Source organism: Globicephala melas, chromosome 21 (assembly GCF_963455315.2).
Source record: "Globicephala melas chromosome 21, mGloMel1.2, whole genome shotgun sequence".
NCBI classification, from domain to species: domain Eukaryota; kingdom Metazoa; phylum Chordata; class Mammalia; order Artiodactyla; family Delphinidae; genus Globicephala; species Globicephala melas.
The window spans coordinates 13,174,637-13,201,784 of record NC_083334.1 but is presented as its reverse complement, the minus strand read 5'-3'; the positions used below and the strand labels follow the sequence as shown (position 1 = coordinate 13,201,784).

The window sequence follows — 27,148 nt, the reverse complement described above, 5'->3', positions numbered from 1 at the left end:
TATAGCCTGGCATAAATATAAAATAGAAATCATGTTTATGTAAAAAATAAAGTTCTGTTCTTAGTGGATGGAGATGAAAGTCTTTTATTGTGGAAGACCTCTACTGACAACCTATGACAAAACAGCCATAGAGGAGGCTTGCTTTTTGTTTCATCAAACATTGCAAAGGGGCTTCTAGAAATATTGTACCAAGAATGTTTCATCATATTTATAAAGCTTTAACTAGTATGTTTTACTGACTCTTGCTTTTAAGTTAAACATAATAAATGAGGCTAGGTGGGAATAGCAAAAAGTACTCAGGTTCCCATTTCCCTTGGGGTTCTTTTTCCTCACACCCTCTCTTTATAGCTCAGCCCAGAATTCCTGCTCAAGTTTCCCACCCCCATCGTCTGTGGTTTTGGTAACTTTCCTGTTATCCTCCACGCCCCCATTCAGCATAACACTGTCTACTGCCTCTCTCCTGCTTTGCTGCAGCTCTTCCCAATATATAGAGGGTTTGTCAGAGATTATAATGGGACAGATTTGCAGTCCTTCATAATGGTTGCTTCTTATCTTCCAAGTGAGCCAGAAATAGTTGGGTCCCTCAAACTCTAATCTAGCCACTCTCTTCAGTGGTCTTTTCTCTGGTCCCAGCTCGTCTTTCCACGCACACTTGTGGACGCAGCAGCCACCTGTGCACACACATGCGGACACTCTTGTGCCTACACTGCTCAACGCACACAGGCATATATGTATATCCGCCTTCCTAGCTGCACACATATAGGCACCCAGGTTCTGGGGTTTTAGGGCATCCAATAAGTAAATGTCTTTTTTTTCCCTCTTACCTGTTCTCAGAATCATTTAGGATATGGATATGGGACGTCAGGTGGAGGAAAAAAATGTCTGTTTTGAGACTGACTGGAGGATGTGACATCTGTGTGTGGAGAGTGGGCTTGTAACACTTCACCTTAGAATTAAACTTAGCCATCAAAAGCATAGGAAGAGCCCTAAATCTTCCAGCCAGCTTAGATGAGAACGCTTGCTTGCTTCCTGTGGGCAGGTTGGCGCCCAAAGATAAAGGGGCTGAGGTGAGTGTGCTTGGGTCCACCTTTTAAACCCTCCAGTGGGGTAGCTGAAAAATGTGAAAGGGCTGCTGAGAGAGGTTGGGAGTGTTACCCCAGTGATACCTCTTCCTGTGGACACACACATGCAGAGATCATTCTTACCCCAGGCCGTGGGTGCATGGAGAATCGGATATTGGGAGCCGAGCAATCAGAAAACCAGAGAGTGTGAGAAACGAAGGCCAAGTGAGAAAGGGAGTGAGAGTGAGGGGTCGGGACCCAGGCAGCTGGGGGTCTGCAGCACTGCCTTCACCTGCATCAGGGGGTGGGTCTGGAGCCAGCATTGGGGCAGACAGGTGACAAATAGGATGGACAGAAGACTTGAATGGGAAAAAATGGGGGAGATGCTGAGAGGAACATAAAGCTGCCAGAGAAAGTGTATTTAAGGAATATTGAATTAGTTTATTTATTTACTCCATGATCCAGAAAAGAATCCGCAACAGCCAAGTTTGTATGTTAATAATAGGCATTAGAATATGTACTTTGAGAGAGAATGTGGGAATGTGGGTATAAGAGCTGTAACAAAATAACATAAAGCTAGATTTCTGTATTTGAAAGAGCATAAGAGATAGCATTCCAAGGTTATGAGGGGCCCCGAGTACCAACCATAACTCGGAATGGGGCTCATAGGCCTCAAAATGACCATGGGATGGAATTTGAGCTCCCTACCCCCACTTGCCCTAAATGAAGAATATTGCCTTGTTTCAGAATAAGCCTTGGGGTTTAAGAAAGAGCCCTGGGGTTCAAGATTTTTTCATCATGTGCCTTGACATTTTATTTTTCAGTTTGAGGTGGTCCCAAGGATCTGACACTTGCAGGGGGGAGGAATAGATAATTATTATGATAGCTAACATTTATTGAACATTCACTGTGGGCCACACACTGTCTAGAGTGCTTTGAGTGTACCAGTTCATTTAATCCTCTTAGCAACCCTATGAGGTATATGCACCTTTAATATCTCTATTTTATAGATGAGGAAACAGATGCAGAGTGGCTTAGCAATTTGCCCAGAATTGTAAGAAGCAGAGCTGGAATGCAGATCCAGGTGGGGTCTGAACAGCTAATGGTGCAGAAAAGAGGAGGGTGGAGTCGACTCAGCCCAGTCTTGGCTCTTTCCCGTGTGAAAGGAGCAGAACCCTCATCAGGCTAGTTTTGAATTCAAATCCTGGATTTGGCGTCTGCATTTAGCTGGGCCTTCAGGAAGAGTTAACTGCCTTAACCAAGCAGGCCAAGTGTGTCTCCTGCTGCCAGACCACAAGGTAGAATTTCTAGGCAAAGGCAGGGACGTTGGTCTGTCTGAAAACCCTCAGAATGTGTGTAGGTTGCTCCACAGATTTCTGGGTGGGTGTACAAGTACTTTCTGGTCTCTACTGAAGTGGGGAGGGGACTAAGGGCCAGAAACAAGAGGTCTAGGGGAGATGTAGAATCCAAGAGACTCAGTACTATGATGTCATGCCACACATGTTTATTGAGCTCCTACTACATGCCCCATCTTGCCTTACTTTTCTTGGTGTGTTACTCTATGCAGATACCCATTACCAGGTTCCTAGGAATTCCGTGCCTTTGTGGGGTCAGGTAGGCACTTGCATAGCTGCTCTTCCACCTTCCTTGTCTGGTATCTAGCAGGCCAGACTGCAGGGCCCCCACTGGTACATGGCTGTGTTTGTTCAATAACGCTTGGAAGCACAAGTGAGCTCTGTATTACCGCCTTTTCGCTGGGGTGTCTGGAGGGCCAAGAAGCTCCTAGTTGTAGCCCTACAGAGCCACAGGGACTGAACCAAAGCACCAGCCATCAGCTTTGTTCCTCAAGCCTCTAGAGAAAACCTTTGATTTCATGGGGATGATTATTTTTATTCTTGCCCACTCAAGGATGAAGCCCAAGAAACAAGGGGTTGCCCCTTTCAGAAGTATCACAATGGGTCACCTCCAGCCAAACCCACTGTTTTTTGTTTTTTGTTATTTCTGGGTTTGGTTGAGCCTCTCTTGGAAACCATTACTATACAACTTACTTAAAAGAAAGAGTGGAGGGATTGGGCATAAGAGACTCAGACAGAGGGGGGAGTAGGTGGGGGGCTTGGGACAGAGAGGCTGGAAGTAATGTGTTGTCAGAGAAAGTACAGGAAGAACACATTAAAGTCACAATCTGATTTAAGTCGATTCCATTTTGTAGTGACATTTTTAATCTTCTGCAAAGTTTGACTTTTCGCCAAGCCTGGAGAATTGGAACTTTGGAAGAAGGTTTCAGAAAAAGACACAACACACACACACACACACACACACACACACACAGAAAGGGGGAGGGAGAGAAAGGGGAGGGAGACTTTTATCCTAAAGTCATTGTAAATCCAAAGCAGGGTTTTATCCTCCACAGTTAAATGAGAAAGAAAAAAAAAAATCAAGAATACCAACATTTGAGGTACAAAGACTGTCATGGGCCAGTGGAAGTTTGCAAAATTATATGTAAATGACCAAAGTTTTTACTATGGTGGCCCTGTGCTTTCCCAAAGCTAATCCCAAAGAGAAAATCTACTTAGCAAAAGAAAGTTTTGTCTAATTTGGTTAACAGTTGAGAAGTGACAAAAATGCTGAATATATTAATAATTTATATTTCCAGGGTAACACTATATCTTTAATGCTTCACTGCCAAAGGGAATTCAGATTGGCTTAATGCTCAGAGAAAAAAAGGCTGAAAGGCCTTCCTTCATATTCTGTATCCAGCGCTGATAAAAATGGGTGTAAGACATGTGTTCCAATAATAGGCACCATGCATTCTCCCATTTCTGCATAATTTGTTTTCATCCCATATTGCTCAATATATATTTGTTATCCAGTGGCCTCCTGACCTTACACTGACTTTCATGCTCCAACTATATCATTTCATAAGGGAGGAGATACTTGTTTGCATCTCAGATTTTATAGATAAGTATTGTAGTGATATATAGTGCGTGTAAGGGCAAGAACCCTTTACTTGAAAGACTTTTTCTAAAGTTTATAGATTCTCCCTGCCCCCAAAACATACACATTTAAGATTTAAGTTTCACTTTATGGACAACATAATGAAGTGGCTGTGTGTGTGTGTGTGTGTGTGTGTGTGTGTGTGGTATTTTTGGTCCTGTCTCTGTAATCAAGTTTGAGGGTTTATAAATTGTAGGCCATCTTCCTCCATGACCTCAGTAAACAGTCTAGGTCAGAGCTCCCTTAAGCCCTGTCCACAGAAATGGAATAAGTTAATTTATTGCACTCCAGCTAACCTGAGCGGTGACAAATAATCGTAGTTCAGCTAAATGGCCTCAGGAAACAGGAAAACCTGCTACCTAATTTTGAGTTATTTAAAGGGCATCAAAGGGAACGGGAACAGAAAGAAAAGACAAAGAAAAAAAATCAATGAAGGAAAAATTTTAAATTCTCACAAAGACAACTTTAACGGGTTGGTTACCTTGTTCATTTTACCAGTTAACATAGAACAACAGTGAGGCTTATTTTGCTCTCTGGGTCCTAGAAAAACCTGATTTCAGCTTGTTATTTTAAATGTATTGCTGTTTTGTGGGTAAGACAGATCGAATTGTCGTTGAAAACTACAAGCCCCTTACAGATCACTAGCCAAGTCTTCCCTAGACCCCAAAACGTTCCTATGTTCTGGGTGGAGCGAGGAGGTTAAAATCCCCCTCCCCCAGGAAAAGGTGGAGAAGCCTTTCTCAGCAGGCCCAAGAACCCAGCGTCTCAACGCCGCACCAGTGGCCGGATGTGGGTGTGGGCAGAGGGAACAATCCTTTCGGGGGAGCACGTCTCCCAACCCGGTCGCTGGCGGCCTCTCACCAGGTTGCCCAGCGGCCCCTAAGCTGAGCTGATTTGTGCGCCAAAGGCAACTCCAGTTTCCCGAACCCTTCGGTGCCGACGAGTAGCTGTCATTCGAAGATAAACTTCATCGTCTGTTGTTTCTAAGCCACACTCGGAAGCTACCTCCTCTACATATTTTTTACCAGACAGGTTGAGGCCGTAAACCTAGTCACGCATCCCGATGGTCTGAGTTTCGGCGCGCTCCAGACCAGCGGGCATGTGGTGCGCGCGTGTCCGGGGCCTCGTCGGGTTAGGGAAGGGCGCCCAGATCGGAACTGGCGAAAGTCCGCCAAAGCCTGCTTGGGGAGGGTCCTTCGATTTGTATTTTCTGAGAGCTGAGGGCCCTGTTCCTCGAGTCTGCCCTTCCCCCAGGCAAATGCCCAAGGTGCGCCCGAGGCACGTGCGGGTCTGGAGCCCCGGGGGAAACGCGAATCCAGCCTGGAAGCCACCCCTCCACTTAGCCTCCCCGCCTCCTCAGACACCGCAGCGACCCGCCCCCTTCCCCACCCAGACTATTGAGGGCCGTCACCTTGGCCCCTATCAGCCTTGCGCCCGAGACACCTCGGAGGGGGTGGGTTTTGGAAGAGCAGAAGGTAACAAGAAATCCATCTTTCTGGTACCTTCAGAAAACGTTTATTGCCAAGGGGGAGATCCTTCAGAAGACTCTTTCGCTTTTGGCCTTCCCCCACCCAGCTCTTTTGTTGGCACCGTATTTACACTTGTACAATATACAGTATTTCTCCCAGGCAGCGCCCGAAGCGCAAAGAAATCTGCGGGCGAGTCGGCGTCAGAGCACCGCGGGGTGCTGGGGCGTGTGCAGGTTAAGGGCGTTGGGGTGGGCGTGGCCGATCAGGTTGAGGTAATGCCGGTCCAGGCCCTGCACGGGCGTCAGGAAGGGGCTGTGCTGCTGCGCAGGGCTCGGAAGAGGCACGGGCGCGCTGGGCAGGTAGGGCAGCGCCGGGCTGCGGGCCGCGCCGTGTGGCCAGGGGAAGGACCCCGGGGCCGCGCCCTGCGGGAACACGGACGCCTCACCAGGGCTATGGCCTGCGAACTCGGGCCCCGCTGGGTGCAGCTGATAAGAGAAATCCGGCTCCGGGAGCGAACCCAGCGGCTGGAAGGCGGGCTCGGCGCCCAAGCGGGCCTTGGACTGCAAAAAGGCGAGGATGCGCGCGTACTTGGTGTCCTTGGTCTCCATCCTCTCGACGGTGGTGAGGTAATGCACCAGGTTCTTCATGCACTCGTGGTAGCCGTAGTGGAAGTAGTTGGCAAACTCCGCTAGCAGTTCTGCTGGAGGGGCGAGAAAAACCGTAGAAAGAAAAAAACTGTGAGCGCCCTTTCCGACCGGGAGTGCGAGGCGGGGGCCAAGCACCTCCCATCACGTTTCCTGGCCGGAGTTTCCGTTGGACGCCCGCCCTCTCCTCTTGTTACGCTGGAGACTGGAAAAACGCCAACTAGCGACTTCCTTTTCCTTAAGAGTCTGACCCCACCCTCCCCACCTGAGAGGAGGCCGCGGAACCTGTATCCCCAGACACCTGTGCTCCAGTCCCCCTAGCTTTCACAGGAGTCCGCTCCTACCTCCACCCCGCCCCCGCCCCCGCCCCGGCAGCATCCAGAGAGCGAGAGACCTCTAGCGAGCGCCGTTTCACTCCCACTCCCGCCCCCAGGTCTCCGTGTGGCGCACGGTCCCTGTCCAGGTTCCCCTTTGCGCAACCCGCGCCCACCTTTTTCCCTTCCCCGGGGAAAATCAGCGGAGTGCAGAGCTCTCAGGTACTGAACGGTCATCTCGAGGATCTCCGCCTTCTCCAGCTTCCCGGAACTCTGCAAAAGGAGGAAGGGCTCCTCGAAGCGGCCCAGCGGGTGCCGGCCAACCCGGGCAGGCTGGGTGCAAGGTTTTATCCGGAGAGGACCAGCGAGTGGGGCGCTGCTGTGGATCTGCGCGAGGGCCGCCCGGGGCTCACTCAGCGCTCAGGCACCCGGGAAGGGAGCCCACACGTGCAAGGCCCTCTCAGGCTCCAGACTCCCGGCATCACTGCCGAGACTGGCGGCAGAGGATCCCCAGCGCCAGCACCGTTTTCTCGGCCGCCGACGTTACCTGCTTCGCCAGGGCCATGGGCACCGTCTTGCCCAGCTCGTTCAAACAGCGGTTAATCCGGTCTCTCCTCCGCTTTTCTATCACTTTGTGGGAAACGGGGGTTCTCTGCGAACAGAGGTTTGTACGTTTAGGATGGCTTTGCCCAGAGAGTCGTGAAAGGCACGGCTGGCACAGCTGTCTCCCAGCCCTCAACGCTGCCCAGGGACTCGCCCCAGGCCCCTGTCCCTCCACAGTGGGTCACATAAGCTCTGCCTTCTCACACCCGCGCTGGTGCGCTCCCTTTCCAGCGTCCGCTGGGCCACACCGCCGTGCTGAGCACCAGGGCAGTGGGGACGTGGCCACCAGCCTCCAGGCGTGGGCTCCTCCCTGACTGAGGCGTCCCCTTCCTCTATCCTCATCCCCTTCCCAAACCACTCAGGATTCCTCTCCAGGAGAAGTCCCGTGTGATAATGTCCCTGCCTGTCGGTCCAGCCAGGTGGTGCTGCGGGCGTCAGACGCCCCCACCCTGTTGGCGCAAGAGCCATCTGGGCTCAGCCGACTCACTTTGCGTTCCTTGAGCTTTCCTGACATTCTGGTCAGTACGCGCCCTCGGGAGAGGCGGTGGCGCGAGGCACCCGTCCACTTTTCGCCTCGTGTGCCTCCTCGAGTGTCCCAGGTAGACTGCAGCCTCCCAACTACCAGGGGCTGCCTTATAAAGCGGTCATCCAGGGCTCCAAGTGCATTCACGGCTTGAATTATTCCATAGGATTAGGGGAGCTGCGTTTGGGGGATGCATGCATTCAAGATCAGTTTTTTTTTTTTAAAGTTAAGAAAAAAAAATTAGCAGCCGAGGGGGGCGAGCTGGGGGCAGATCAGCTTTGTTAATCCACGTGGCCCTTCAAAGGACACGTGACCGGCGGGGGAATAACATTAGCATGGCAACAGCCGGGGCGGGAAGGAGGCGGTAAACCTGCGCCGGCGGACGAGCGAGCGCAGGGGCGCAGCGGCCGCGGGCGCCGGGGGGCGAGGACCCTCACAAAACAGTGTCGCCTCCTTTAGTCCCACCGCTGAGTCTCACACGATTGCCTGTTTACAAATCCCAGCAAGCCCGCAGTCTCAGCGCCGAGTGCGTTTTAAAGCCTGTCCAGAGTCATTAAAGTAATTAAGTAAGCCTTTAATAGGCTGTTCCGCCGGGTTCAAGGGAGAGCTCTTGGAGACGGAGGCGCCCCGTTTGTTCCCAGGCTTTTCTCACACGACTTGGTGACACGTCCATCTCCCCCCTTTTTGTTTACACCGTTTTATTTGTCCGGACATCCCGGCAGGTGTGGGGCTGCGGCGGGCACAAGAGGCTCCCGCCTCGCCTCGCCCCTCCCGCAGGTCTTTGGCACGCGACGCTCCCCCCTACTCCCTGACCACATCGCCGCCTTTCTTTTCTCCCCCCTCGGGCTCTCTCTTCGCGGGGGGAAGAGGCTCAATTTGTAGCCTATTATCCTATAAGGAAAATGTCCATTGAAAAGTATGAATAGTTTCATTGGGCTAAATTTTAATAATGCCAGAGGGTGGGGGAGGAAAGACAGGCAGGCGTGTGTGTGAGTGTGTGTGCGTGTGTGTGTGTGTGTGTGAGGGGGGTGGTGGGAGGATTGGGGGGCAACACGGAGAAGAGTGGGCTGAGAAGAAAAGGGGGAATGCAGCTGGCCCAGGCGAGCATTATGCGACGTCACCTGCGAGAGGGGGCGCCTACAGACCCCTATTCATTTGCCTAATTTTGGTCAATTTAACAAACTTCAGGAGAAATTATTGTGGCTTTGTCAGAGAGGGTGAAGCCTTCTGATCGAATTAACAGCATGTTTTGATCCGGTAAATGTCATTAGAAAGGGAGAAACAATCGCGCTTAGAGGGCTCTAAGTAATGCGCCCAAGTGGAGACGCCAAAGCGCACGGCTCACAAAGGGAGCAAGTAGCTGCCACAGGGAACTTTTGTACCCGCCCATCGCCCAAGTTTTGACACAAAAAGGCATTATTTCATACTTGAATACGTTTAATCCAACGATTGTCTATTTTCTGCAAACATATTTTCACAGCATTGTTAACTTTTTATGTCTCCCTTTCGCGGGCGCCTTAAAGTTTGGGGGCGGGAGAGCGCAGACACTTTGGGCATCAATATTTGTCACTGAAAAGGGCTCCGTGAAGTTAGGGAGGTTGATCTCTTTTTTATGGTTTTAGAGAGCGAATATATCGGGGGAGGAGGAGGGAGGGAAGGCACGAACCGAAAGGAGGGAGGAAATTTGCAGGGCTGGCGCGAGGGGCAGGAGGGGGGCGGCGGCGGCTGGGAGCTCTGCTCCGCCTGCGCCTCTGCGGGCAGCCGGGCCCAGCAGCCGGGGGCCTCCTCCCCGACCGCCAGGCCTCGCTGGCACTTGCTGCGCCGGAACCCGAGTTCTGGGGGCTCCAGGCTTGCGGGCTGTGCGTGGGGGCCAGGTTTCTTGCAGATGGAAACTGTAAAAATGCTTTTTGTTCTATGACCTGCTCCGGAGCCGCTGAGCTCTCACCTTTTTCTAATCTGTTGCATTTGAGAACAACCGAGACCTCTCCTGACACATCTTTCCCTCCCTCTCTGCTCCCCACCTTGCCTAAACTCTCTCTCCTCTGCTGGACTACGGCAGGGCCCGCGCTCTCCCTTTGGGTGTCGTTAGTCCTTGGCAGAGGTGGCTGGGGGGGAGCCCTGCTCTCCAGTGGCACCTAGGGGGCTCCTAGGGCGCAGAGGCGGGCCTGGCGGGCCGGGCCTCGGGGACGCGAGCAGCCCACCTGCTGCAGTCTGGGAGGTGTGGGGCTCGGTCCGCACCACGCACCCCTAGGGTGTCCTCCCCGTCGTACTCTCAGTCTCCTCTTGACGTTTCTTTTCTACTTCACGCTGGATTGGGCACGACCCGCACCCTCCCGCAGGTTGCTCTGCCAGCCGCCGGTGCCCTCTCAGAGGTTGTCGATTTCAGTATATTCACTTGCACACAAGGGGATTAAACACGAACCCTTATCATCCAAATTAACTAACGTGAATGGGTAAAAGGGAGCGCGCACACTTCTCACCCCTATCCCCTTTTTAAGCCAGCGGACTAGGAGTTGATCCTCTTACAGCTGGTGTTAACCGCCAGCTGCGGGCACCTTCCACGGGCCAAACTTCATTCTGTGCAAACTGTTTAATTTCCCGTGTTTGCTTGGGAGCTGGGCTCCAGATCTTGCCCAGGGCTGCAAGTCCCCTCGTATGGCTTGGGGGAGGGGCCCAAATGAAGGTGGGGAAGTGAGGGGAAGTGGGGTGGAGAGGTGGCCATCCTCACCAGGTCCTCTGGGTCTGCAGCCCTTTCTGAAAGGCTGGGAAAGCCTTTTCCCATTCAGGTGAGGGGAAGGGTGTGTTTTATTTTTGTCTTCCCGGCAGGAAGGCTTGAATCACACTGCCAGAAAGGGGGTGCTGGGACCCTCACAGTCATCGTCCCTTTACTCCTACTTCCCAGGATGGTGATAAAGTGTTCCCTGATGGTGACCGAGTTTCCACTCAAAATGAGAGCAGAATAATGAAGAGCTCTGGTCCCTGGAGCCAAACAGTCGTTCAAATTCCAGCTCCACCACATACCAGCTGGGTGAGGCTTCAGGCTGTTCACTGAATCCTGCCGTGCCTCAGTTTCCTCCTCTGTAAATTGGAGATAATTACTGTATCTACCAGGTCACAAGGTGGCCACTGGGATGAAGGAAGTAAACATGGGCAGAGCACCTAAAAGAAGGCTTACCTACTCAATGAATTGTTTTACTTTGCCTGGAAATCACTTCTACAGTGGTTCTCACATAGTGGTGTTTTGTGGGGTTTGTGCTGTTGTGTGATATTTTCATTCATTTCATAGTTTTTCCCATTGCTGAGAAAGCTTCACTCTCCATAAAAAAGCCCCAGTATTTGGCCTGAGGTTTGTTAAATCGACCCAAATTAGGCAAATGATGGGGGGCCTTTAGATGCTCCCTCGAACAGGTGACATCACCTGGTGCTTGGTGGCCAGCAGTGTCTCCCATGGGGTGTGAGGCTGAAAAAAGGCTCCAAGTTCAGAAGCCCCTCAACTCAACAGCATGACCATTTCAAGTGATTCAAACATTAGCATCCAAATCAAAGGAAAACTAGGAAGTAAGACTACTTAGAAATTAGACGATGCTAATTCAATAGTAGTCTGTACTTAGACTCCTGGCATCTGAAGACCTTTGTTGGAGAATACAGCAATCATAAACAGAAAATGTTTATTATTGTTAATATTATTATTTTTACTTTAAAAAAATGTTTTAGCTACATAGATTTGACATACAGCTTCCAAACACTGAAAAATTGACTCTTTTGTGTTTCTTTCCAACTCTAGAAACTGAGGGTTTATGGGCTTGGGAAGGGGAAGGGGTAATGAATGGAAAGAAAACAAATCTAGTGGGTATTTGGTCATTTCAGCCAAATTGCTCTAAGACGGTGTTCTGGGTGATTTCAAATCTCTCCCTCTTCCTCCCATCTTAATACACAGACTTTGTAGATTCATTAGTGGGCCTGGGGATTTTATCAAGTGGGGAAATGTGAGGAGTCTTGTCAGAGAGTGGAGAAAACACAGCGGTAGCTGACTCTCCTGTACTTCTGAAGTACCAGGAGGTCAAGGCACAAAGAGAACCCACGTTGGGCTCTATTTCTGAAGCGAATAGGATCCCAGAATGTGGGACTGTAGGATGTTTCCTCTGAAAGAAGCCCAGAAGAGCATCAGGTTCGATACCCATTTTCCCACCGAAGAATCTGAGGTGCCACGAGGGGAACTGGGAATGACAATGGCGCACAGCAAGCCACTGTCTCAAGTGTTTGTTGATTTGCTGTGTGACCTCCAGGGCCGACGGCCTCAGTTTACTCCTCTGTTACTGCAAGGAGAGTTCCAGTAGGGACGCTGTGATTCAGGACTGGCAGACATTCTGTAGGACACCTGCTGCCTTTGGCTGGTGTGATCGCTGTCAGAGGCATCAACTGTGTCCTTGGGCCTCAGTCCACATGTTCCTGCTTCTCCCAAGTCCAGTGATGACAGCACGTTGTGGGCACTGATGTGAGCCAGAGGCTGGGAACACCACTCAGAAAAGGACATGGCTCAGGGGCGTGTCCTCTCATAAGGAAGAAAAGGTCTGTGTTTGTGTCAGACCCCGGTACAGAAGCCTCAACACAGCAGTCACCCTCAGTGCCCATTCACCCCCAGTGCCCATCCTAGAAGCCATGCAGCACACATCCTATTGGGTTGGTGACTTCTCTGGGCTTTTCCTTACTCAGCACCCTAAATTCTTCTGTTCCCTCTGATCACGAGTAGTGTTCTCAGCTCAGCAAGGACGTCAGCAGGAAGTGCGTGTCAGGAGACGGTGCTTGTCAGAGCAGCCAGGTGACGGTGGGGGGATGTCTCCAGCCATGAGGACACACACTGAAGGTGTGGGCTTTTATCTAAACCCCAAATCTGAAAGGCGACCAGAGACTTGGGAAAACTGTATCCGTAATAGAGTGATTCCCCAGATTTTGGTCTGTATCTCGTTTGTTCTTGTCTCTGACCCAGTTTAGTTCTTTGCTTTCTAACTCTATTTTTAGATCTAGTACCTGAGTTTTTGCTGAATGAGGTAGCAGCTCTGAAATCACGGTTAGGCACCAGCCCCACCGTCTATCCAATGGCTCCGATGCCTTCAGTTTCTCTCTCCTTACGGAAGTCCTGAAACATTACACCTATGCCTCTAGAATCGAATGCCTTATGAAGTTGGCTGTATTTTGTTTTCAGTAAAAAGGAAGTTCTTTTTACTTAATCACTTGCTACTCAAATGTGGTCCTCAGACCAGCAGCGTAATAGTCACCTGGGAGTTCATTAGAAATGCAGAACCTCAGGCTCCTCCCCTGACCTAACAGAATCAGAACCTGCATTTGAACCAGATCCCCAGTTGACTCCTGTGCCCTTCAAAGTTTGTGAAACACCACTTTAGCTGAAGTTGGAGGCCACCATTTGGTATTTAACAGCTGAAGGCTACCAGTTGGCAAGTGCCAGGTAGGAAGGGGTAGCCTAGAAAGACAACAGCAAAGGTGGAGGGGACTTTCAGGCTGTCCTAAGTAGAAATAATTCAGTGCACAGATTGAAAGGCTTCCTGTGAACAAGGGGGGCTTTGTAGCACTGCTTGTTCAAATATTCTATGGGGTGTTTGCAATATTTTCCTTAGTACTGCCTCCTATGTGCAGTGATTTATTTCCTGCATGTCTCTCCAGAATTTGCAAGTAGTAGATGCTCAATGTAGTTTTGATGAATGAAGGAAAACTGGAAGAGGGGCTTCAGGGATTATTTTGGCAATCTGTCACAGGGCCCCGTAGGGTCATATCTTACCATTTATTTTTGGACTTTTGCAAGAACTAACAAGGGGAGGCGTAAATGTAACTATTGAGTAAGAACACTTAGGGAGGCTGCATGATAGGTGAAGGAGTTGTTTTCCATAGTTTGACATTAACATCACTTAGAAAGTATGTTACAGATATTGTGAACCGTGTTGATTCTGGGCTTTGATTTTTCTAGGCAACTGGCTTTTCTTTGGGGCTGATAATTCCAGCTTTTTGCTCTGTATTAAAGCAGCATCAGAAGTCATCGTGGGGAGCTTCAGCTTAGAGAACTGAGGGGAGTGCTTTCTACAGCTCAAAGGTTTCACCTGCTTTACAGGGCGACCTTGCACACAAAATTAGAGGTGTATATTGCTGACAATAAGAAATTGTTGTAAATTGCAGTAAATAACACAGAACTTGGGGAGAAGATTCAGGAGGAGGAGAAAATTCCAGGAGTGTTAACAGATCCCATTGTATGGGCAGTAATCCAGTAGCAGTAGTCTGTCAGACACCCCATCTGTTCATGTGGCTGACACCCTGGATCCACCCTCTCTCTCTGCCTTCCTCGTTCATCCACCACCAGGATTCAGCACTTAACTGTGTGCCAGGCACTGTGCAGGGCAACATTGGAATCACTGAGAACAAACAGAGAACTTTTGGAGAATCTATATGTTCTCACAAGTGAAAAGAAGACCCTGACTAAGGGGAACGTTCTTGAGGGCAGACCCCAACCCTAATTTACCTGTTTGTTGGTCCATTTCCCTAAATTTTCACCTGACTGCTAGCAGTTTCCATTCACTTTGTTTCTTTACACTAATCGTACCAATTAGACATTAATTTGAGGAGTTATAAATGCCCTCCTTTTAAAACATCGTTGCCTCTGAGGGCATTAAGGGTCTCTCATTAGTGTGAATTGATGTAACTGGATTTTGATCCTCTCTAATGCCAAACTAAAGAAGGCTGTCAAGAAACAAGTTTTGAATGAGAGGGAGGTAATTTAGGAAGAGCTGGTGTATTCAATACTGGTTTCCTGTGGCTGCTATAACAAATTAACATAAACTTTGGAGAAGTTTATTCTCTCACAGTCTGGAGGTCAGAAGTCTGAAAGGAGTAGTACTGGGCCAAAATCAAGGTGAGAGCAGGGCCACACTCCCTCTGGAGGGGCTAGAGGAGAATCTGTTTCTTTTCTTACCTTTTCAGCTTCATGGCTGCCCGCATTCCTTGGCTTGTGGTCACATTAGTCCAGTCCCCACCTCTGTGGTCACATCGATGTCTCCTCTTCTCTGTGTCAAATCTCCCTTTGCTCCTCTCTTATAAGGATACCTATGGTTGCATTTAAGGGCCTACCTGGATAATCTCTCCATCTCAAAACACTTAATTTAATCAAATCTGCAAAGTCCTTTTTTTGACCTTTATAAGGTAACATTCACAGGTTCCAGGAATTAGGACATGGGTGTCTTTTGGAGGCCAAAGCCTCCTGTACCTGGTCAAGTACCATAGTAGGAGTTGAGATAGCATCTGTGCACTGATGCTCTGAGAACAGGGGCAAAGGCGTGGGCAAGAGGAAGTGGGGGAGAAGATAAAGAGAATCATGTTCTGTTTCCAAACATGGAAGAACTATCCTTCTCTTCTTCCTTCCTGTTTCCCCTTCTCCCTGTTCATCCTTTCTTATCCTTCATGCATCATAACACCCCTTGCTCTCAGGCCTCAGGTTTGAAGCTGCTGTGATATATTTATGCTGCATTATGAGTTAGATCCTCTTTAGTTTACTACACTCCGACCCTCATTACTACTTACACAGACATGTACATGCACACAATGACTTTGTCTAAAAATTATTAATTATTAAATTAAGACCCAATCTTTTCCCCACTCTTCTCCAGCATCCCTCTTCTTCTAGTTGGCCACTGTTTTTTTGAAAATGCCATGCTCACGCTCATCAAAGAGATCTGGATATAAATTCTAACTCTGCTTACAAAGTGGACAAGTTGCTGTGCCTCAGTTTCTGCATCTATAAAGCAGAGATGATGGTACCTACCTCCTAGGCCTATTGAGATGCATCAGTGAGGGAATGTTTGTGAAGTTCCTGGCATAATATTCAGACCATAGGAGGTGCACCGGGGCTGAGATTCTCATGGGTTTATCTGGTTGAGCACCTGGTCTATTTCTGAAACAGTGCTGGACCCTCATATTACAATGGGAAAAAGAACCCAATTGCTGCCTTTCAGGAGTTTATCAAGTGAGACAGACAAAAGAAGGGAATCAGATACAAGCTGGCAGGAGTGGGGTGATGGTAGGAGAAAATCAGGGAGGACTTCCTGGAGGAGATGATGCGTGAACTGAGTCCTGAAAGGTGAGTGCATTAGTTTCCTAGGGCTGCCTTAGCAAATTACCACAGACCTGGTAGCTTAAAACAATGGAAGTTTATTTTCTCCCAGTTTTAGAGGCTAAGAAGTCCAAAATCAAGCTATCAGCAGAGCCACGTGCCCTCTGAAGGCTCTAGGGGAGAGTTCCTACCTTGTCTTCTCCAGTTTTGGTGGCCTAGGCACTTCTTGGTTTGTGGCAGCATGATTCCAGTCTCTGCCTCCGTCTTCACATGGCTGTCTTTGTGTCTCTCCTCCTCTTTTTTTTTTTTTTTTTTTTTTTTTGCGGTACGCAGGCCTCTCACTGTTGTGGCCTCTCCCGTTGTGGAGCACAGGCTCTGGACGCGCAGGCTTAGCGGCCATGGCTCACGGGCCTAGCCGCTCCGCAGCATGTGGGATCTTCCCGGACCGGGGCACGAACCCGCGTCCCCTGCATCGGCAGGCGGACTCTCAACTGCTGCGCCACCAGGGAAGCCCATCTCCTCCTCTTTTTATAAGCACATTTCTCATTGGAGTTAGGGCCCACCTGAATAATTCAGGACGGTCTCATCTTGAGACCCTTAATCACATGTGCAAAGACCCATTTCCGAAATAAGGTCACATCGACAGGTTCCACGTGGATGTATCTTTTGGGAGATCATCAACCAACCCACTACAGTGAGTAAGAGGTAGCCAAGTGAAGATGGGTGGGAGGTAAAGGGAGGCTCTCAGTAAAGGGATTGGCACAAGGAAGGGTGTGAGGGCATGAAATGGCTTTCTGGTTTTGAGGAACCACAACATAGTCTGACTAGATCATGAACTGTGAGGAGGAGTGTGGTAGAGGGTGAGTGGAGAGGCAGTCATGGGTTGGGGCGAGCCCAGTACCCAGGAATTTAACTTACTTATATCACAGTGGTTCAGGTCAAGATGCTGAAGTCCTGCATAGGGGTTAGGGACAAGCTGGACATGTTTGAGAGAGAAAATCTGCAGAGCATGGGGTAGGATTAAACATGGTGGGAGAAGAATAGGGAAGAGAATTGCTGGATTTCTGGTTTGGGAATTGACTATGCGGTGACACCATTAATTGAGGTTAGCAGTAAGGAGGAATGTAAGGTCATTTGTTGGGGGGGGTGTATATGGGGGAAGGGGATGTAGGAGAAGATGATTAATTTAATTTTGGACATATTAATTTTAAAGTTCATATGGACACCCCCTAAGTGGATGCCCAGAGACAGCTGAGATAGGAAACTGAAGGTCAGAAATAAAAAGGGTACATTGGCCTGCAGGGACTGACAGACAATGGCCATGGATGAAATCACTTAAGAAGAGCTTAAAGGAGAAGGGCAGGGGGCCAAGGACAGAGTCCTGGGGGAAGCTGATGGGCAAGGAGTGGGTGAAGGACATCAGCCAGGAAGGGGTCATCAGAAGGGAAGGAGGAGAGCTCAGAGGCTCCTGGGATTCCTAGGAGCAAAGGTGCAGATGGTTCAAGGAGGAGACGCTCGCCAGGATCTGATGTAGGAGAGATGCAGGAAATGTCTACAGGACTCAAAAGGTCCATTGGGACTGAGCATGGAGGTCATCATCAAACTCTGCAAGCTTCTGAAGAGTGGTAGAAACAGAAAGGGAGAGCAGACTCTCTTTCTTTGACCTCAACTGTGAGGATATGAGTGCTTTCTTGCATGATGAATTTAGACTGTATGTTAGAAAAGACAGTCCTCCTAGGAAACCACCAGCTGGATTTAAATAAAGTGTATCTTGTAACATAGATCTGCTGACAGCCCAGGCCACTGGTGCCTTGCGGGGGGGCAGGGGCAGTGCTGTCCTGCTCTCTCTCACAGGCTAGTAATCCTACAGGTCAACACACAAACAGCAGCCCTTACTTCTCAGGCACTGAACCCCTCCCAGCTCTCAGTGTTTTGCAGATCTTTGCTCATTTAATCCCCACAACAATAAGATGAGTATTGTGTTTATTTTACATATAAGAAAATCAAGGCTTGGGGAATTCAAGGTCCATAACCATGAGGTGGTAGAGCTGATACAAACAAGCTGATCCAACTCTACCAGTGTCCCTTCCCGCAGGACGCCTGACCTTGCTATAGCCTTGATCCCACTGAGATTACAAGTCACGGGAGAGACTTCTCAGCCCAAAGACTCTACCCACCTTCCAATGACCAAATGTAGCTGCTGCTTCACAAAGCAGGGGAGCAATTCTCAGTATGCCCAGTGGTCTCCCTCTCAGAGCTCCTAAAGGTACAATATACCCATAAGTCACCAGGTATTTGAATTCAACTCTTTCTCATTTTTGCTCTCCACATTTCTAATACTCCAGTTATATAACAATGGCTTCCAGACTCTTACACATCAGAAGCCTTTGGACAACACACATTCCTGGGTCCAATTACAGACTCATTAAAAAAAACTTTGTGGATGTGGTCCTTGAATCTGTATCTTTAAAAAAATGAAAAACCAACAAACTCAGGTAATTTGATGCACTGGTTCACTGGTCCACAGTCTGGCAGTTATTAGACACCATTGCTGTACAATGGCTTGTCAATAATGGGAAGTTATGCTATGGTTATCTGTTGATGTTGGATTTTGGCAGATGGATAGGATGATGAGCATAGGTTTTGGGTTTTTTTTGTTTTGTGTTTTTAAAATTTTTTTTGGCTGTGTTGGGTCTTTGTTGCTGCACGTGGGCTTTCTCTAGTTGGGGCTAGCAGGGAGCTGCTCTTTGTTGCGGTGTGCGGGCTTCTCATTGCGGGGGCTTCTCTTGTTGCAGAGCATGGGCTCTAGGCATGCAGGCTTCAGTAGTTCTGGCACTCGGGCTCAGTAGTTGTGGCTCACGGGCTCTAGAGCGCAGGCTCAGTAGTTGTGGCGCCCGGGTTTAGTTGCTCCGTGGCATGTGGGATCTTCCTGGACCAGGGCTGGAACCGGTGTCCCCTGCATTGGCAGGCGGATTCTCAAGTGCCGCAAGAAAGCCCTGAGCATAGGTTTTTTAAATTTTTTATGTCATGGGTTCTGATCTATTTATTAATAAGACAATCTGTGGCGTATTTGTATTAGGACAGCTTAATTCCCTTACCTTCTGATTGGCTCAAGAGTACAGTCTGTGGATTCAGTTTAAAGCTTGCCTGGTTCTCAAGGCTCATTCTGAGAAAAATGAAAGATATTAGCGTTACAGATCTGGGAGCAGAATGACCTAGTATGGAAGCTCTTCAGGATTTGGGCAGATTTGGATGGATCAAGGGTTGGTTGGTGCCCTCTAGTGGTTGGAACTTTTCAACAACTTCTGAGACAAGGGCTAACCCACTTCAGCGGCCGCCTTAAAAAGAAACTGGGTTCAGCCTTCCACTTGCTGTTTGAAGATCAGCTGTGTCTTGCCAGAGCACCTCACCTCTCTGGCTGCAGTATTTTAATAAACAAATTGGAAGACCGGACAAAAATATCAGGGAACAGGGATTCAGCACGTCCTGAGGGCTGCCCAGGAGACCAGTCATACGTGACATCCAGGCAAGAGGGCCCAGCTGTGTCAGCCCCGCCGTGCCACCCAAGGCTGTCTCCATTGGCGTGTGAGTTATCTGAGCCTGCAGCCTTTGCTTATTCATCTGCGTGTCCCTAACATCTGGTGCAGTGCCTGGCATGGAGAAAGTGCCCAGTAAACATTTGTTGGAACGAAGGAAGGCAAAGGAAGGAAGGTAGGGTGTGGTCTAGCTTATATTTACTCAGAGATGGCAGGTAAAGGTTGATGGCAGGTGGTAAAGGTTAAGTCCTGGGAAGTGGGGCTTAGTGCTGCAGCCCCACACTCAGAAAACTGACCAAGAGGGGGTCCACAGCTGCTGTGGGTCTCACACTGCCCACCCTGAGGATGAGTGAACACTTGGGTTCTGACACCCAAGGCTTGGAACCTTCCTGAATTCTTTGACTCCCAAGGTAAGCAGGTTCTTTCTGCCTGCAAGAGTGGGGCAGGGATCAGTGTAACAGGGTTTCTGTGAAGCACAGGTTATAGGAGGTGAGTTCTCCTGTACAGGGCCTTTTATTCCTTCGCTGCCCATACCCACTTGAGGGTTTTGCCACAGAAAATGGAAAGAACTCTGGTTGCCAGGAGACCTGGTGCTGATTCTCTTATGTTTGACATTGATAAGTTCCTCTCCTTGTGGTTTCCTTTCCTGCCAAGTGGGAGACTCTCCAGGGATGGGGGTGGTCATAGCCAGGGTCTTTTCTGCTACAGCAGACTCCTTGTATATCTCTGCAGTTGATGGGACCCCCAGCATGCCTGGAAAAAACCACTGGGGGAAAGATACACACAAAAGAAGGAAAGTTAAAAAAGTGTAGGGATATGAGAATGGCATTCAAAGAGAAGCAGACAAAGCAGAGAGAAAAAGGAAAATAAAGAAGAAAATAAACCTATGATTAGCAGATTTCATAAGTTCATTCCACAAATATTTACCAAACACCTGTTTTTAATTGGTGTGATGGTTAATTTTATGTGTTAACTTAGCTAGGCCGTGGTACCCAGATATTAGGTCACACACCAGGCTAGATGTTGCTGTGAAGTTATTTTTTATGAGATTAACATTAACTCAGTAGACTTTGAGTAAAGCAGATTATCCTCCATAATGTGGGTGGGCCTCATCCAATCAGTTGAAGGCTTTGAGAGAAAAAGCCTGAGGTCCCCTAAGGAAGGGGAAAGTCTGCCCCCAGACTGCTTTTGGATGCGAGTTGCAACATCACCTCTTCCCTGGGTCTCAAGTCTGCTGGCCCACCCTGCAGATTTTGGACTTGTCAGCCACCATGATTGCTTTAACTAATTCCTTATAAAAACCTCTGTCTCTGTCTTCCTCTCTCCAACTTTCTATTTCGTACACACACACACACACACACACACACACACACACACACACACACACACACACACACACACACACACACACACACACACACACACCCTATTGATTCTGTCTCTCTGGAGAACCCTGACTAATATACCTGGTATTGTATTAACTGCTGGATAGAGTTATAAACAGACCTGAGAGACACGGCCATCTATGTCTCTTGCACTAAGAGGTAAAAGGTTTGATGATAGATGGTGGATGGTGGATGGTGGATGGTGGACAGTGGAGACACAAAGGAGGGGTGTTGGAGAAAGGACCGTGAGGAAGACCCAGGTTTGCGCTGCACCTTGGATGACGAGTAGTGCTGGCCAGAGGGCTGAGTGCAGGGATGGTTCAGGCGGAGGGAGTTGAGTGAGGAAGATGTGGAGGTGTGATGGGGAGGTGTGCAAGGCCCGAGAAATCTCCTCTCACTCCCTCCCCTTTGGCCAACGTCTACTTTTCTCCGTTTGGTTGTCACTTCCTTCGGGCAGCCCTTCTGGCTTTCCTATTTGGTTGAAACCCCCTAATATGTGGCCCCATAGGATCATGTGCTTGTGACACATAATCATGTAGTTATTTAACACTTACTTGAGTGATTATTCAATATATAATCTGTAAAATGAGTGTAAAACAGATTGGAGGAGGTTGACAGGCAAAACAGTTAGGAGGCTATTGCTGAAACCCATGGAAGAAGTTACGGGGTGGCAGTGGTGGTGGCTATGGGGATGTTGGGAGTGGACAGACTAGAGAGATGTCAGGGGGCAGGGTCTGTCCCTTTCAGGATTATAGCCCATCACTTTCTTGTTTATCATTATTTCCCCAGAACTTAGTGTGGTGTCTGGCACACAGTAGGTACTCAATCATGTTGGCTAAAGAATGAAGGAATGCCAAATAGGTACGCTGCCTGGCACACAGTGCAAGCTTCATGAGTATCTGTCTACACAGGTGGATGAATTTATTGCATCTCTAGTGTCGTATCTTAACCAAGAGTTGTAGCTGCTGGAACCTTGCTTTGAGTGTTGAGATGTCATACTGCCTTCTGTTTCCTGCAGTCAGTTCTAAGACTGTCTCATGAGCCACCAGATTGCATGGACACAAAGGGGTGTCATTCTGTCCATTAAAGGTTTGGGAGATTCCTCGTTTCCCTTCCTACTAAACAGGCCGATTCTCTTTAGGAATGTGGCCGAGAGTATGCCTTTCCTCAGATGTGGTCCTGCAGCTCGTCTGGTCTGTAGTATGTGCGAGGAATGGTGTTAGGTGCTGTATACACATTATTTTATTTAATACTTGTAATTCTTTGAAGTGTTACGATCTTCATTACCTAGAGGAGGAAACTTAAGACCAGAGGGCTAATGACTTTGTCATGGTCACCTGATGGGTAAATGGTAGAGAGGGGAAGGGCACCCTGCAGGCTTGACCCTCCTCTCTGTACTAGTGGGGCTCAGCCCGTGCTGCCCAGCAGAATCCCTTGGGTGCCTTGATCTTGCTTCCCCGGGCAATTGTATCAGCACCTCTGGGGGCAGGGGCCAGGCTTCAGCATCTTTCAAAGCTTCCAGGTGTTTGCAGTGGGAGTGCCAAGGTCGGGCAGAGCTGCTCCTCAGCCGCTCCCAGGGCATCTGGCCTTCTCCAGATTCCCGCTGCATCCCTCCGCATGCGTGTCCCAAACTTGGAACATTCAAAACAGCACTCTGCCCTCTCTCCCCAAATTCACACCTCCTCTCAAAGCCTCGATTTAGAATTCCTTTGCTGACGGAACACAAATCCTGAATCTCCTTTTACTTTTGCTTTTCTCTTACTCCATCCCATGGTCACTGAGTTCAGTTGATTCCCTCTGGACACCTCTCCAGCCTGTCCACCCTTGGTATCCTCGCAGCCACCACCATGGGCCACCCAGTTTCTCTCACGCGCTTTGGCGACAGCTAACCTTTTGCCTGCCACCAGCAAGCTCCTCCAATCCACTCTAGATGTATTGTTGCTGGATTGATCTTTCTAAAATGCTAAAAAGACTTCAGCTGCTTCCTGTTGGCTTTAAAAAAAGTATCCCAGCTCCTCAATACGTCATACCTTGCCCTAAGATACTGGTCTCTCCTGCTTTGTTCTTTTAAGCAGCCGACAGTCCTGTATTAAAGTACTTGTAGCTTTTCCTCAAGCACTAAGCACCCTCACGTCGACCTGGCTCTGCACAGGCAGTTTCTTATGCTTACAACGCCCCTCTTTTCCTGGGTGAATCCAACGTATCCTTCCCCACCCTGTTCAGAGATACCCTCTTCCAGGAGCCTCCCTAGATTACGTCTGCCCCAGACTGGTTTAGGTACTCTTTCTGTGTGTCACAATTGTAGCACTTTATGTTGTATTTTCCTATTTGGTTGTCTGTCTGCCCCACTAGATTGAGAGGCCCTTAAGGTTAGGCTTTATCTTACTCGTATTTGAACCCCCAGGTCCAAACGCATTGCCTAGCATGGCACAGTCACTCAGCACGTGTTTGCCAAGTGAGATTATACAAAGCCTGGACCCTGACACCAGGCTTCCAGAACATAATGCCAGAGAGTCTGATATGGGCAGTATGTAGGATGGTTTGGGAAAAGGAAAAAAAAAAAGGCAGGGAACCATCAGAAAAGAGTCTAGTATCCTGGGTGAGAGGCTGCAAGCCTAGAATAAGAGCTTTGGATATAAAAACAAGGAGGAAGTAGTGATTCTAAGAGAAGCAAGAAAGAGAAATCAAAACTTGTGATCACATATTATTTTTTGGTAAAGGCAGGGACATTTTTAGAGAACGTCCTGCATTCATTCAATAAACAACTACACACAGCATGATATCAGGGGAATATGTTTATAGATTCATGAACTATTTTTAGTTAGGAGTTAAAGTTCTATACCTGAAACTTCAGGGACACTGCTGTAAAAAGTATTTATTATACTGTGGCAAACATGACCTCTTATATTTGGGGAAATCTCCACCAAAGGCAGAAACGAGAATTCAGTGTCCCAGTTTCCCTTGAAGTCAGGGCACAGGAATTGACCTAGACTGTGCCAGTCAGACTTTGTTCCTGGCTGTGTGGCCCCTGGACTAATTCTCTGCCTGTCCTGGAACTACTGTAAGCTACCTAATATCCTTTTCTGTTTAAACACTGTAGTGAATTCAGCTGTTTGCAATTAAAAACCCTGAGTGATAAGACTGCTAACATATGATAAAGTCTAAGATGTTTAGAAGAATGGTTGTGATCAAAACTGAAAATAGGGCTTCCCTGGTGGCACAGTGGTTGGGAATCCACCTGCCAATTCAGGGGACATGTGTTTGAGCCCTGGTCTGGGAAGATCCCACATGCCGCGGAGCAACTAAGCCCGTCTGCCACAGCTACTGAGCCTGCGCTCTAGAGCCTGCAAGCCACAACTACTGAAGCCTGCAAGCCACAACTACTGAAGCCTGCGTGCCACAACTAGTGAAGCCCGTGCGCCTAGAGCCCGTGCTCCACAACAAGAGAAGCCCCTGCGATGAGAAGCCCGTGCCCTGCAACGAAGAGTAGCCCCTGCTCGCCGCAACTAGGGAAAGCCCGCGTGCAGCAATGAAGACCCAATGCAGCCAAAAATAAAATAAATAAAAATAAATAAATTTATTTTAAAAAAAAAACCACCCTGAAAACAAAGGGCAGGCTCTAGTGTAACAAATAAATACAAATAGAGAGCTCATTCTTAATATCAGACAACATGGAATTCAGGCCAAAAAAACCCCTATTGAGTAAGGGCATTTTATAATGCTAATAGGTGTAATTACAAGAAGATATAATAGTAATGGGGATTTGTGCACTGGATAACACGGCAACTCTGTTCATAAAGTAGAAATTACAAGCAATATAAGAAGTCTACATTTACTACTACTAGTCCGCACAATTAAGTAAGGCAAATCTAACTGATAGATATTGATAGAACTCTGTATTCTGGAAACAGAGAATGTACCTTCTTCACAAGTGCCCATGTAACACTGTGAATTACAGATATTCCAAGAGTATAAATAGTGCAGAAAATATTCAGTGATCATCATGCAGTAAAACCAAACATTAATAATAAAGCCAGAAACAAAATGTCCCTTCCACTGGGAAATTAAAAATCTCTCCGTTTACATGTTGAAATATTTACAGAGGAAATGATAAGATGTCTGGGATTTGGGGTAAAATGAACCCAGATTTGTCATATATTGATTATTATGGGAGGTAGGTGATGGATACATAGGAATTCATTATTACTATGCTCTGTACTTTGTGTATGTTTGGGACTTCCCATTAAAGAATTTAAAAATCCCTTTATTAAATATTCTTGATATAAAGAAGATATAGAAATCAAAATTGTAAAATTTCTAGAAAACAGCAATAATGAAACCTATAGAGCACAGATAAACCTGAGTTCATGGGAGAATTTATAGTCTTAAATATTTAAATCAATCCAAAAAGAAAGAAAGAAGTCGGGAATTCCCTGGCAGTCCAGTGGTTAGGACTCTGTGCTCTCACTGCTGAGGGCCCGTGTTCAATCCCTGGTCGGGGAACTAAGATCCTGCAAGCCACACAGCACAGCCAAAAAAAAAAGAAAAAGAAAAAGAAAGAAAGAAGTGAATTATGCATTCAACTCAAAAAAAGTTTTAAGTAAAGAACAATAAAACAAGCCAAAGCAAAGCCAAAGGAAGCAATGGAACACAGATAAAAAGCAGAAATTAATGAAGCAGAAAATGAAAGAAGGTGGTGCCAAATGCAAAAGCTGGTTCTTTGGTAAAATGTAAATCATTAGAGCCAATCTAGGAATAATCAAATTAATCTAATGTTTGATCGGAATCACAGAATAATCATTAGAATAAAATGATTCAAACCAATTGGGTCACAGGCTTATTAAAAATAATACTATGATACACAGTCTTTTTACCCAAAGACTTCTGCAATTTGCAAAGGCAGATCTGATTCAGCAGTCATGCAAAAGGAAAAGTATTTGCAGAGGAATTTTGAAAAGCTGACATGAAACAGTTGCATCGTAACTGACTTTCACAGGTAATTTCTGCCTAAAATTGAAATGCGTCACGTGCAGAACATTTTCCTCACGATGATGATTTTGGCCTGGGTGACCTCTCTCCACGCTTGCTCCTGGTTTTAGCCAACACTCCCTCCACTCAGTGTCACAACTAGATACACGCAGTGATTACAGCCTTCTCCACACCTGGGACCTGCGGCAATCTCAAATGTGTTTTAGATAAAGTTCTAGCCAGAAATTGAGCCAGTTCATTTTGGCCTTTCATCCCCTTCATCTCCAATCACCTCCACTCCTGCGTTCAACCTTCTTTCCCCCGTGTGCTTCCTCAGGTGAAGTCACCGTGACCCTGTGACTCAGCATCTTCCATCCTGCCCTGTTCGTGCTAAGTCTTCCCCGCCCAGACCCTGTCTGAGGAGACCACTTCCTGTTGAGCTGCTCATTCGTTCACACCCCAAGGCTTGCCTACTGCAAGGCCATGAACTACCTTGTCTCAGCTCTGCTTCCACATCACCATAGATGTGATCCCATAAACGTAACACTGGGGCTTCAATGCATCTGCATGTTGACCGCTTCACCTATATGCTTTTCTGTCTCCACTCAGCCTCCAGCTGTAGTGCTCTGCCTTGGGTCTCATTATCCTTGGAAAATTCCACCTGTGAAAGAGTCCAAATGCCTCTGACCATAATCCAGCCTTTCCTAGACCTTCCAGCTCTCTAATTAAACATTCCACAAAAATTTAATTAGCACCTACTATGCTCTAGGAACTGCACAAGGCACTGGGATACAGTGATGAACCAAGTAGACAGGGTCCCTTCTCATGTAGCCTGTACCTGCTGCAGGAGAACAGCCATCAAAGAAGGACCTCATTCAGTCTTAATTAAACTGAGGCAAATGCTGTGAAGAGAAGCACCCCCACCCATCCCCTCGTGACAACTAGTTCTTGTCTCTTCCACATTTTTCAGGCGTAATGAGCCCCTTCTCTTTGCCTCTACTCCTTTCCCACCCGGACTCCACGGTGCATCATTTCAACCACCCTGTAGCAGCTCTCTCAATGCCCTTGTCCCTTTTCTTTGGCAGACCAACACGCACGATGTCAATTCAGCTTTACATCTTTCTCCTTAAACCAGGGACCCGAGTAATGCTGATAAATCCCGAATCAGCATTCCCCTTTTTTGACATCCAACCCCAACTGCACCCTCAAGACTGCTTAGCAAAGCTCTTTCACCTGCTTCTCGTCACCCCTCCCGCCCCATGTCATCATCCCAGTCTTGCTTCACACCACCTCCATGCCACCTGACACGCTTTTCTCTGGAGATACCCTGGTGTCTTACTTCACAAAGAAAATAGCTACCACTAAAAGGAGCTCTCTCCCCCCTCCACTCTCTCCCCTTCCACTCTCTTCCCCTCCGCTCTCTCCCCCTCCGCTCTCTCCCCCTCCACTCTCTCCCCCTTCCCCTTCACGCACCCATATTCCATTCATTCTTCCTCCTTCGCCCCATCACTCTGACAAGGAGTTCCTCCTTCTCTCAGAGG

The 27,148-nt window shown here is 48.1% G+C and overlaps 2 protein-coding genes across 4 annotated transcripts in view; one reads left to right on the top strand and one right to left on the bottom strand.

Annotated features, from left to right (window-relative positions):
• The window catches only part of ACSL1 (acyl-CoA synthetase long chain family member 1), a 307,865-nt gene that overhangs the window by 80,777 nt on the left and 199,940 nt on the right, over positions 1 to 27,148 (top strand). The window lies entirely within an intron of this gene.
• HELT (helt bHLH transcription factor) lies at positions 5,725 to 7,599 on the bottom strand. Of its 2 annotated transcripts, none has more exons than XM_030884008.2 (4): positions 7,573 to 7,599; positions 7,030 to 7,134; positions 6,659 to 6,755; positions 5,725 to 6,224 (listed from the first exon to the last, which is right to left on the bottom strand). In XM_030884008.2, the coding sequence occupies exons 1-4, from the start codon at positions 7,597 to 7,599 to the stop codon at positions 5,725 to 5,727; spliced, it is 729 nt and encodes a 242-aa protein (XP_030739868.1). The 2 variants fall into 2 exon arrangements, with proteins under 2 accessions (XP_030739868.1, XP_030739871.1); XM_030884011.2 differs by having other exon boundaries at positions 5,725 to 6,221.